Here is a 12,420-nt window from a genome sequence, read left to right as displayed (position 1 = left end):
TGTAAATGCCTGGCCCTTGGCCAACTGTGGCCTCTCATCCAGGCTTCCTGTCCGGGTGATTGGAAGGATGGCGGCCTCATTAGCATAAGCAGGTCAGGAGCAAGAGACGGCTTTGAAGCCAGTGTGGGTTTGGGATGAGTGTAATGAACTTCCATTGCTCATTTCAGCCTCAGAAAATGTCCAGGCCTTGTGGGGAGGCTACCGAGAGGGGATCAGTTGTGAGCAAAAAAATATGGTTTTGGTGACTGCACATGGAATGAAGCTTTCAAAGTCTATCTGAATAGAAGGGGATTGTGTTTGTTTTTAATTTTTTTTTATTGGAGTATAACTGCTTTCCAATGTTGTGTTCGATTTGGCTGTACAACAGCGTGAATCAGCTGTATGTATACATACAACCCCGCCTTCTCGAGTCTCCCTCCCGTCCCCCCACGCCCATTCCACCCCTCTAGGTCATCACAGAGCATCGCGCACTGAGCTCCCTGTTGGAAGGGGTTATTTAATTTTAAGGCTGTGGAGAAAGAGGGCCCTAATTGTAACCTTAAGTTTAGGGTTTTCATAGTATCTGGTCTCTGAATTCTTGCTGGCAGTGACCAGCAAGGTGAGAGGCAGGAGTCCTATTCTACTGTCCGAGGATATTAAGTTGTTGCTAAAAAAAAACAAAACCCAAAGAAGGGTTTTGTTTTTGTTTGTTTCGCTTTAGCTCAGGGAAGCTGAGATCAAGGGCCCGAGGCAGATGTGGACTCATCACCAGGGGAGACAGCCCCGGGAGGAGACAGAGAAGCACAGGGACGGGGTGGGGGCTGTGGTGCCGGGGGTGGGTGTCGCTGTCAGCCCAGGACCACCCAGCACAGCCTTCCGGATGGTCACCCTGCCGGGCCCGCAGGCAGATGGAAAATGCAGACCCTGGGAGCTCGAAACCAGCTTCTGTGGTTGAACATGGAACGCAGTTTGAACCCAGGACCGGGGACTCCAGCGGTGCCCCAGCTGTAAGCCCAGCCGCTCCATCCTCGGGCTTCTACCTGCGCACCAGCACCGTATGTGACGCAAACACAGTCCACGGGCGAAGTCCCTGGGGCTCCGGGCTGTACCCGCCGTGGAGGCAGGGTAGGGGGAGGAGAAGGGGTGAGGGTCAGCCCCCCACCCCCTGGCCCCCAACCCAGCAGCCCCCGGTTGTGGCATGGTGGGGGGCTGCACCCATAGCCACAAGGCAGGGGGAAATCAACCTGGGACAGCTAATCACCTATCCAAACATCGTTAGTAATCTGCATCGCTAAAATAAACCCCTGGAAGATGGAAAAGATGGTAGTAATTTCTGGCCACATGTGCCTCCTCTTTCCCACCTCAAAAAAAGAAAGTGAGCCAAACGGCAAGAAGCGGAGAGTCTAATGCAAAACACATTTCCATCACTGGCCTCTCCCTCCCCTCTCCCCACCTATGTAAACCAAATTCCTTGACACGGTCATGGCAAAGGAACATTAATTTTTTGATTTGAGTTGTGATTAAAAGCAACACAATCAAAAGAAGGAAATAGTTTCCACTGGAGCACTAGCATTTGAAACCCCGTCATGGTGTAGTGGGAACCAGCGTGCTCTTCGGGGTCAGGTGTGGGTTCGAGTCCCAAGTCTCTTCTTACAGAGCCTGGCCTCGGTTGTCCCCCTGAGTCCTTCGTCTTGATTGTCATCAGTAAGAACGATGGTTGATGTGCATGATGTCGGAGCCACATAGAGAGTGACTGTCCTGGAGGTTCTTTCCCCCAGATGATGGCTCGCTTCTCTGCAGATAAAGAGGTGCCCAGCTGGCCCTGGAAATGCACTCATTCCTTGCCCCCCCGCCCCCTCCCGCCGACTCCTGCAGTGATGTCATTGATCACTCCTACAGCAACACTGGGATCGTGGCTTTAGACCTTGGGAAGTAGTCCAGGGTCATCTGACATGCGTCCCCATCGCCTCGCCTCCCTGAAGTCCTGGTTGCTTTCCTCGGGTCAGTGGGTCCTTGCAGTGCAGTGGGTGGGCAGAAATGGAGCCGGACTCGCCAAGCCTGGCAGGGAGTCTCTTGGGCTCGTCCCCAGGAGAACTTTCTTGTTCAGTGAGCTACTGACTCACACAGGTGAAGTCTTTTCTTAGGTGACCCACCAGGTACAAGGATTATAAACCAACCAGGGGAGCGAGCCCGGTGGGCCTGTTTGGGCAGACATCGGGGCTTCCCTGGTAGCTCAGCTGGTAAAGAATCCGCCTGCAATGCAGGAGACCCTGGTGCGATTCCTGCCTCAGGAAGATCCCCTGGAGAAAGGATAGGCTACCCACTCCAGTATTCTTGGCCTTCCCTGATGGCTGAGTCAGTAAAGAATCCGCCTGCAATGCGGGGGACCTGGGTTTGGTCCCTGGGTTGGGAAGATCCCCCTGGAGGATGGAAAGGCTACCCACTGTGGTATTCTTGCCTGGAGAATCCCCATGAACAGAGGAGCCTGGTAGGCTATACAGTCCATGGCATCGCAAAGTGTTGGACACGAGTGAGCGGGCAGAGGTCCCAGACGGTGATCTGTGCTGCTTCCTATTTGATGCTCTCCCACCTGCGGGTCCTCCTGCCTCGTCCTCAGGGTCCGGGTGGGTAGGGGAGTCAAGTGGAATCAGAAGGGCTGGGCAGTGACTGGTTCGGTGGGGGATGGTGAAGGGTAAAGCCAGGAGCTCCTTGGGAGACTGTGCTCAGCATACTCCTGTGTACGCAGGTCTGTCCAGCCTCCGGGGTGAGGGCTAGCCCTCTGCTGCTTGGACTAGTCCCCAAAACTTATGCTACCCTTGGGACTGAAGTCTCATCCAGGCTGAGGGCCTGGGGTGTTACATGGGGCCCAGAGGCTGCAGATCTAGAACCCTTTCCGTAAGGGAAGGTGATGGGAGCACATTTAATTTCCTGACTTTGACACATCCCCTGAAGATTTGTTCTAGGATTTCTCCCTCCTCCTAATTCTTGGGTTGGCCAAGAATGTGCTTTTACTCAACTAAACATTAAATAATAAAGCCATCACGCATGCAGTGTTACCTTGGCCGGAATAGCTCCTTTCAACCGGGAGGAACTCTTACCATTTCATTAAGTAAAAGCCATTTTGAAATGTGGCTGAACCTGGGAAGAGAGCCCTAACTGTTTTCCCTTATTTTCTTGGTCCATTTAATCAATGCTTGAAATGTCAGCTTCATTATAAAGAATGTTGGAATTCAGCCTGCACAGCACGGTAATTACAAGTGGACACTCAGTCCATGAGTTTAAGTTTAGGATCAATGACTCTGGGCAAGTAAAGGTAACCCTGACACCTCAGTTTTCTCATCTGTTAAATGGGGGGAATAATTGCGCCTTCTGTGTGGAGTTATTAGGTTTCATGGGAGAGGTGCCTGGAGAATACTCAACACACTTGCTGACATCCAGATGCTTTCCTAATCACTAGCTACTGTTCTGTAGCTCAGATTCAAGTCTTTCCTCATGGAGTGTGGGTGGAAGCTTGGAGCTATTTAAAAGAGAGGGCTTGGTGATTTGGAATTCAGAGGAGTTTGGAGGATGGACATAGCATCTGGTGACCAGGATCTAGAAATGTTTTCCAGCTCCTTTGGGGCGATCCCTGGCCGGCCAGTTTCTGAGAGGAGCTGATTGTTATGGGGATGATGTTCGTGTTCTTGGTGCATTTCCAATTACAGGACGTCTCCACGCTAATTTACCCTCCCCAGTTAACCCTGTGTAGCCAGCACGGGAGTGTGTTGTCCACACGGTAACACCCAAGCACTGTCGGCTTGGGCTCCATAGAGACAGAAAGATGAGAAGGTGGACTTGGCCAAAGGATTGGCTTTCCCTCTCTGCAGGGAGCCAGGCTGAGAATGGAAGAAGGCCAGGTACCATGTTGGAACTGAGGAACTGCCACCTGGATTTATCCATCAGACCCCACCAGGACTCTCTCCAGTGGGTTGAAAGGTCCAGGTCGAGTTTGGTTCTGTGGGTCTACACTGTGGATAGGGTAGCCCATTAGTGGCGCCATCTAGTGGTTGATGAGTGGTGGACAGCCTGTCCGTGGTACCTGCGTCTGAACTTCCTGGAGGCACCGTGGTTGGGACGACAGTCCTGATGCTGAAGTCGGACACTGATGTTTGATGCGGTTAGCTTTCCCTTGCTGTCAGCACACACATAGGTCTTGTCTGTGTTATTTCCAGAGCCTGAATTTTAGGTCCTTTGGATGTTAAAAAAAAAAAAAAAAAAACTAAACCAATAACTTGCTCCTAAAAAAAAACAAAACAACAAACTTGGGGTAAGTTTTTCCTTTGAGTGCTGAGGTCTGAACCATTAGATTATATGGCCTTGATTGGTTTAGAGGGTCCCCTTCTCTTGAAGCATTATATGACCGTCTGAGTCCCAGAGTTTTTAAAAAGAAACACATGATTTGGTTTTGAACATCTGTTTAAGCCACTCATGACATCCTGTGGCAACTATTAAGATACCATCAAATACACCAAAAATAAGGGGCAGAATCTGTGTGTGAAGGTCACCTGAGACCTTGGTCCTTATCTGTAGAATAGATACATACAGCCTCCCTCTTTGAGGTGCTCTTTGCTTTTTATTTCTCCTGCTCTTCAGCCCCCAGGTGGGTTGTGGTTGCGGATAAAAAGCCGTGTTTTTTTTTTTTTTTTTTATTGGAGGATAATTGCTTTACAATGTCATGTTAGTTTCTGCTGTACGACCAAGTGAATCGGCTATATGTGTACTTGTATCCCCTCCCTCTGGGACCTCCCTCCCCCCAGCCCCATCCCACCCCTGGAGGTCATCTCAGAGCCCTGAGCTGAGCCCCCCGTGCTATCCAGCAGCTCCCCACTAGCTTTTTGAAAAGCCGTGTTCTAAAACTCTCTCCTCTTCCCCTCCCTGCCCTCGCCCCTCTAGCCCTGAGGATGAAAATCAAAGAAGTGAAAAAGGAAAACGGCGACAAGAAGATTGTCCCCAAGAAGAAGAAGCCCCTGAAGCTGGGGCCCATCAAGAAGAAGGAGCTGAAGAAGCTGGTCCTATACCTGAAGAACGGGGCCGACTGCCCCTGCCACCAGCTGGACAACCTCAGCCACCACTTCCTCATCATGGGCCGCAAGGTCAAGAGCCAGTACCTGCTGACCGCCATCCACAAGTGGGACAAGAAAAACAAGGAGTTCAAGACCTTCATGAAGAAGATGAAGAATCACGAGTGTCCCACTTTCCAGTCAGTCTTCAAGTGATTCTTTCGGGGGGCGGGTTGGGGAGGGAGCCTGGGGTGAGGGGAGGGGTGAGGGCTGAGCGGACGCCCCTGGACCCCCGGTGGTTCCCCCTCCACCCCCTTTGCTCCTTCGCGGTGGAGGGCGGCGTAACCCAGTTGTTTTGCAGTATCCATGACCCTCCTGCCTTCCCCAGGCTCCAGCCCCTCCACAGGTAGAGCCGATATTTAAAGCCGCACGCCCAGGTGAGAAACCCACTTAGATTAGGAAGCTTCTCAAGACCCACACGTGGAGCAGCACATCCCCGGGGGGGAAAGGGAGATACAGGCTTGCCGGGTCCACCAGAGACACAGTCACTAAAAAAGGCAACGCTGCCGGCCCAGGAAGGGGGCTGGCGGCCAGAGCTAGCGAGGGCAGCAGACGCCAGCTTCCGCCACGCTCTCCGTGTCACTGCACACCGTTTATGGACCTACCAGCTAGTCTGTGCCTTTGGAACTAGAAGATTCTAACTCTTGGCAAAATGCTTTCCGTTCCAGAGGAATTTTCTCTTTCTGTCCATTGTTCAGACAGAAACAAACACACCACCACACTCGCCATGAAGATCAGCTCCAGAGAGTGACCGGTGCGGGGAGGGGGAGCTTGAGAAATAGCCCAAGGGAGTGCAGTGCCTGGTCCCCCGCTCCGTGTGGTCCTTGAGACGGACCAGCCTGTCTCGGATGCCCTGGAGGTGGTTATCATCAGACCCTGCCATGATCTCGCCTCCTGACACGTGGAGGGCAGCACAGGCCTGCCTTGGGTGACAGAGGTGGTGACTCATAGACTGGGAAGGCAATTGTTAGTGGTTTTCAAAAAAAAAAACAGTTAAAGAAGAAAAACAGAAAAAAGAAAATTTAGAACAGTCCAGCAAATTGCTAGTCTAGGGCGAACTGTCATTGGGTGAAGAGCTTGTTGATCTAATTCCCTTGTTTATTTCACATTGTTTTAAAGCAACCAACAGACCCACTGACTCTTCAAGGTTTGTTTGTTTGTTTGTTTAAAAAAGTCTCCATGGAGCATTTGGAAAGGTGTGGCAAGATGGGGGACTCTGCATGCCTTTGAGGTCACTTTCTAGCTGAGCAGCTGTCTTTCTGGGTATTTTCTGTGGGAGGTGGATTCTCCTAAGCATAGCTGTGGTTCTCCTTCCTGAGGGGTTCTGGGTCACCCTGGGCCCAACACCACGCTAATTTAAACTCACAGTGTGCCCCACTCCCATCTTTCTTGTGACGAATGGATTCCTTTGAACTTGATTGCCTACAGATCAGAGACAGTCAGAATAGCCTGGCTGCCTGTCCTCCTGCACTTAACAAAATATTTTGTTTTCATTTCTGCAGAGGGAAAGTTAAGCTACAAAGGTCCCCATTCCAAGGAGGGAATTTAGAAAGCAAAGCAACTGCGGTTTTTCCCCGAGGGCCCTAAGATAATTCTCACAGCCGTTGTGTTAATAAGGGATGTACATAAACCCATTCATGGAAGCAACTTGACTCCTCTTGTTCAATGTACAGGAAGTAATTCCCCCCACCCCGAAAAAAAAAATTAATGTTAATTTCTTCCTCACGTTGGATTCTTAATTCTCTGTAACACCTTGAGGACTTTCGTGATTGTCCCTCTGGGTGAATCTGATGCTGCAGTGGAACTTGGACTCATCAACCCCGTGGCTCCTTCTGTTAACTTCCTAAAGTACAGTCTGAAAACCAGCCTGCCAACCTTGTTACCTACTTGAGGGTTATCCTGACCTAATGAACCCCTGGCAATTAGTGATCCATTGTTTAATACATTTTTTTATTCTCTCTGACCTTTAATCATAAAGTGTTGGGGATTGTATGTGATTTGCCTGTAATTTTGGATGATTTAAAAAAAAAATGTGTGTATATATATATTAGTGAATTAGAAATATCCTCCTTTCCTATTGTCAACTGAAATTCAGAGCAATTCATGAAAGCCTAGATCTGGGTCTTAGTTTTGATTAATTAACCCAAAAGCTCAGTGTTCTTATGTATCTGCTTGTTTGGACAGAGGGGGTCATGTCACAGGGCCTCTTCAGGGTGGGGGCCTTAGGAAAGCTTCGCGTGGGGCACAGCGGTTACTCTAGAAAGGTTATCAGTGAATAGGTAGACTCTAAATGGGAATTCTCAGGTAGGAAGTGGTGTTTTCAGATGAGAGTTCAGAATACAGTGGAAATGTGAATTGCAGCTGCAGGTTTTACCCTGGCCACAGAGCCCCAGGCCTGAGGTTCCCTGTGGACATGGGACAGCCTGGGCTGTGACCCGTCAGCCAGTTTAGGGTGAAGGGAGGCTCTGGGTCCAGAGCTGCAGTGGATCACAAACCATTGTTTTTCTCAACAAAGGATATGCTGGAACCAACTTGGAGATTCGTGGGCTTGCTCACTCCTTTCCAGAAGAGCAATGTAGGTGACTTGGTAATCATTGCTAGTGCAACGATTGTCTTCATAAATCATCAGGGTGATTTAACATCATCATCCTGGGTGGAATCCAGTGAGGTCATGGGCAAAACTCAGCTAAATCTAAAATAAGACAGAAAGTGAGGTGAGAATTCCAAGAATATTTTATTTGTAGAGCATCCTGTGTCACCCTTGGCTTTGGGTGGCTGTGAATTAGCACCAAGGGCTCCCTAAGGCATCTCGTCTGTAAATGACAGAGACCATTGTGCAAACCTAGAATCTGTCTTTTTCAGCAGACTCCAAGTACCCAGTTGCTGTGCCGTAAGTGTGTGGATGTCTTGGGCTTTAGGAGCTCTGTTTTAGAAAAGGTTCCCCTGGAACAACGTGCTGGTCCCCTGACCTGTCACCAGCAGATACATAGGACACAGACGAGATTCCTGTTTCCTCTAGTTCCTCCGTGTAGCACCCCTCTTATAGAACCTAAATCTCTTATAAATGCTTTGAATACTGTGAAAATGTTTTACATTCCATTTCATTTGTGTGTGTTTTTTTAAACTGCATTTTACCAGATGTTTTGATGTTATCACTTATGTTAATAGTAATTCCCATATGTGTTCATTTTATTTTCATGCTTTTCCTGCCATGTATCAATATTCACTTGACTAAAATCACTCAATTAATCAGTGGTAATGTGCATGGTGACTTCTTCCCCGCCGCGATGGCACACCGTTTGCCCTCCGCCCTCCTCCGCCACACACATATCCCTTCTCTTCAGTTTTTCCAGGGATGTTTTCTGGCCCCCACTCAATACTTTTCAAACGGTAATGGGGCATGGTGGGATGGCAGAGTACCTGGGGGCCCCAAGGCACCAGCACCCCATCCCATGTATACCAACCACCTGCTCCCCTGAATCACTTCCAGAAGTTTCTCCCGGCTGTGTGCTCCAGATCAGAGAGAAGGTTAAATACTTGGCTCTCCAAGAATGTATTTTTCAACCCTGCCTGAGTTTCTTTTCTATGTTTTTGGTTTCAGATGCTCTTTCCCCTCCAGAAATTCGATGTTAAAATTCCAACTAAGATTTGAAAACTCTTTGGTATCTGGAGTGAGCCTTAGAGGAAACCATATCTTCCCTGTTAACAGATGAGACGCTCAGATGGGAGATGGCTAAGTTTTCTCAGAGAGTTTGGGGCTTCCAGGTCACTGGTGTTGCTGGAACCAGACCCAGTCCTGGGGGAACGAGGTCTGAATCAGAAGGTCTGGGTTCTCCCTCTGGACCCAGGCGGTGCACTTGACAAAGCCCAGCTTGTCTCCTCTAGGCTACAGGTTTCTTGCCTAAGGAGTTCTTTGGTGTGACTTTGTATTCTGTGAGCAATGACAGTGATAACTTCAAATTGTTTCCTGGTTAACAAGGCACTTCCAAACCTCAGACAACTGGCAGTTTTGTCCAGAAGTGAACAAATTCTCCCAAGTGACCCCCAGGCCACACCTAAGCACAGAGACACATCTTTAAGGCTTGGTATGAAGACTCAAAAAATTCCATTAAGTTGTGCTCTAGTAGCAAAGATTTTCCCATACGTACGCCAGTCTGACCAAGGAAAAGATTGACATTTCCTTTTTGTTCCCCTCTGGCTGATACGGAAAATCTCTTAAGCTGGGTGTGGGTGTCAATGTCATCCCAGTGGAACCCCACCACTATGATCCATACATTCTCATTGCTCTTGTGAATATTTAAAAATCAGATCACCAGAAAGATGGTGAAGTGTGTGTACAAAGGCATTCTAGCTTCAGCAGCTGGTGTTGTCCTGGAGTTTGGGGTGTATAAGGGTCAGGACTGCTTGAGCCTCATGTCTAAAAGATGCTCTAACACCAAGAAGAGCAGCTTTGCCCTCAGGGTGCATAGCACTCACACCTCGTGAAGGATCATACAGGTGCTTTTCAACTCGGGCTGAAAGAGATCAAGGATCAACACGTTATCCAAGGTAGGTGGGTCATCTAAGGCAATGATGAAGCCAGAAGTGCTAGCAATTCAGTTTCTCTCCTGAGAAAGAGAAATCTGTACCAACCATCCTACAGTACTCAGAGGAAATAAGGAGACTCATTCTTAAGTCTTAGCGTGTGTCACCGAGGGGAGCTTGCTAACGTGTGATTTCTGCTGTCCAGTCCCAGAAATTTAGATTCGGGAGGTTTTCCCTGGGGCCTTAGGATCTCAGCTTTGAACTCGTGATCCAGGTTTACCAGACGCCAGCAGTCCACGGGATCGTTCTTTCCATAACATCCTGTAGGACATAAGTGGCTTGGGGTTGCGAGGTGGACAGTTATTGTGGCATCTCCTTTCCCTACCTACAGGGCTTCCCAGGTGGGGCAATGGTAAAGGCAGGAGACAGGAGTTTAATCCCTGGGTCAGGAAGATGCCCTGGAGTAGGAAACGGCAACCCGCTCCAGTATTCTTGACTGGAAAACTCCATGGACAGAGGAGCCTAGTGGGCTACAGTTGCAAAGTGTTCAAGGGGACTGAACGCACTCGGCATCCCTCCTTTTTCCTACTCGCACGCTTCAGATTGCTTCGGCACAGTCTGAAGTTCTTTTCTTATTAGGTATTAATCAAAAGAGGTACATCAGGGAGGGGATGAACCTGCTGCTGCTGCTGCTGCTGCTAAGTCGCTTCAGTCCTAACTCTTTCCTTTACTGCGGGTACATCAGGCTCTCCAAGAGGGCTTCTCAAAACTCTACTGTGCCTGTGAATCACCTGGAGACTGCGTTAAAATGTAGGTTCTGATTGGACAGATTTGAAGCCGGTTGGAGTTCTGCATTTCTGATTGGCTCCAGAGTGAGGGGCGGAGCTGACGCTGCTGGTCCTGGGAGGCTCCAAGCTACACGGAGAAGGGCCGCCCGCTCAGCAGAGTCCTGGCTTCCAGCGGTACTAATGCCATCTTTTGGGTCAGGACTCAAAATATTAACCAAACTTTGGGATGGAAAGAAAAACTGCAGGAGTCGCAGTTAGAAGCTCAAAGCTACGAGCCCATTCTCTCCGTCCACTCAGAGTTCACTTTTGTCTTAGCTTTCTAGGGGGTGATTCTTTTCCCCCAAAGTCCTTTCCTTTAAAAAAAAAAAAATTGCTCAGCAAACTATAAGCCATCCTGCCTCTGCTCTTTAACCAACCTTCCCCCACTCCTCATCCCCCACCAGGCCCGGCCCAGTGCGGGGGCCTTGGAGTTCACCTCCAGCTGGTGTTCCCCTCCATTGCCCAACAGTATCAGGATTTGAGAACAGAACGGGAACCTTCCATGTTGGGATGCTCACATCTGCGCAGCTTCAAGCTCAGGTTATGGAAGAGGCCACGAAAAGAGGGGTGGAGGTGGGGGGATGAAGTGTTTGGAGGGGAAATCCCACCTCTTTGATAAATTGAGGCCAGCCTGCCCAACAGGGCTGATTTAGTGGGGGACCAGGCGTGAGGAATTTCTGTCAGTGAAGGCCCAGGAAGGCTGCTCTTTGTAGGTTTGGGGAAGATGGGTACCAGAACAGGCTGCAAATAGAAGCCCAGAGCGCCTGTGTCTTTATACATCTGTGGACTATTTAGATAAGTGGAGGCTGTACTTAATCACTGAGAAAGTTGTTTGCTTAAATAAAGGGAGGGAAAGTTGCATGTGTGCGTTTAAGGGGAGGGAAGGAGGAGGTGGGAGGTAGGAGACAGGATCCAGCAATTTTTCCACAGCTGAAACCCCACCACGTGGTTTAAATTAGGATGACCTTCCCATCACCTGAGCGCTGGAGCTGGTGGATGGGGCAGGGGTGAAGGATTCTGAAATCTCATGGCCCTGCCCTCCGGCATTTCAGCAGAGCTCTGCTGTAGGCATCCATGAGCTACAAGGACTGGTTTTACCATCTCTCTTCCCTGGATTTCCCGAGTCCTGAGCTCTGAAACAGCACGCTCCAGGAGCCTAGCAGTCCATCAGCCAGCCAGGTGGAATCCTGGGCTGGAGGCTGCTCTGAGATTCCCTGGAAGTCAGGACTTAAATAAAGTCATCAAACCTCAGAACTGCATACTGCTGCTGCTAAGTCACTTCAGTCATGTCTGACTCTGTGGGACCCCATAGACGGCAGCCCACCAGGCTCCCCCGTCCCTGGGGTTCTCCAGGCAAGAACACTGGAGTGGGTTGCCATTTCCTTCTCCAATGCATGAAAGTGAAAAGTAAAAGTGAAGTCGCTCAGTTGTGTCCGACTCTTCGCGACCCCATGGACTGCAGCCTACCAGGCTCCTCAGTCCATGGGATTTGCCAGGCAAGAGTACTGGAGTGTGGTGCATTGCCTTCTCCGAGAACTGCATACTAGATTTCCTTAAAAAGAGAGAGGGTGAGAATTAGAAAGAAGAGGATACCCCATCTTGAACACAGTCCCACCTCTGTTGTACCTTTTAACAATTCACACCAACCGTCACCATCACTCTTTGTACCTGGGAAAAGATTGGGAGTAGAAGGTAGTTTAAGGGTCTCAGTTTCCATTTTTGCCCTCGAGTCCCCCAGAGAGTTGGTGCAGATCTGGGTAATTTAGCCTCTTTGCTTAGAAGATTGAGCCCATTGTCTGCAGGAATAAAGGCATCGTATGCCAAAACTCAAGTGTGTATTTTACAGTGTGGCCCAGAGACAGCCAGGCGTGGGTTCCCCAGAATTAACTGGATTCCTTGGGGGTCATCACTCCCTCCCAAGGATGGCAGCAGAGGCCACTGGGAATCCAGCTCTGGCTGCCCATCCTGGCAGGTTACTCAGTGAGATCTAG

General features: G+C 49.6%; 1 protein-coding gene across 1 annotated transcript in view; it reads left to right on the top strand.

The window, feature by feature from the left end:
* Nucleotides 1-8,332, top strand: part of SFRP1 (secreted frizzled-related protein 1) — a 46,785-nt gene extending 38,453 nt beyond the window's left edge. Inside the window, exon 5 of the mRNA XM_010846439.1 lies at nucleotides 4,912-8,332. Coding sequence (XP_010844741.1) covers nucleotides 4,912-5,234 — 323 coding nt within the window. The 3' untranslated portion in view covers nucleotides 5,235-8,332. The remainder of the gene's footprint in view (nucleotides 1-4,911) is intronic.
* Nucleotides 8,333-12,420: the final 4,088 nt, after the last annotated feature.

This window comes from Bison bison, unplaced genomic scaffold, assembly GCF_000754665.1.
Source record: "Bison bison bison isolate TAMUID 2011002044 unplaced genomic scaffold, Bison_UMD1.0 scf7180017864236, whole genome shotgun sequence".
NCBI lineage: Eukaryota > Metazoa > Chordata > Mammalia > Artiodactyla > Bovidae > Bison > Bison bison.
The sequence above is the reverse complement of the archived record's forward strand: the minus strand, read 5'-3'. Positions and strand labels throughout refer to the sequence as shown.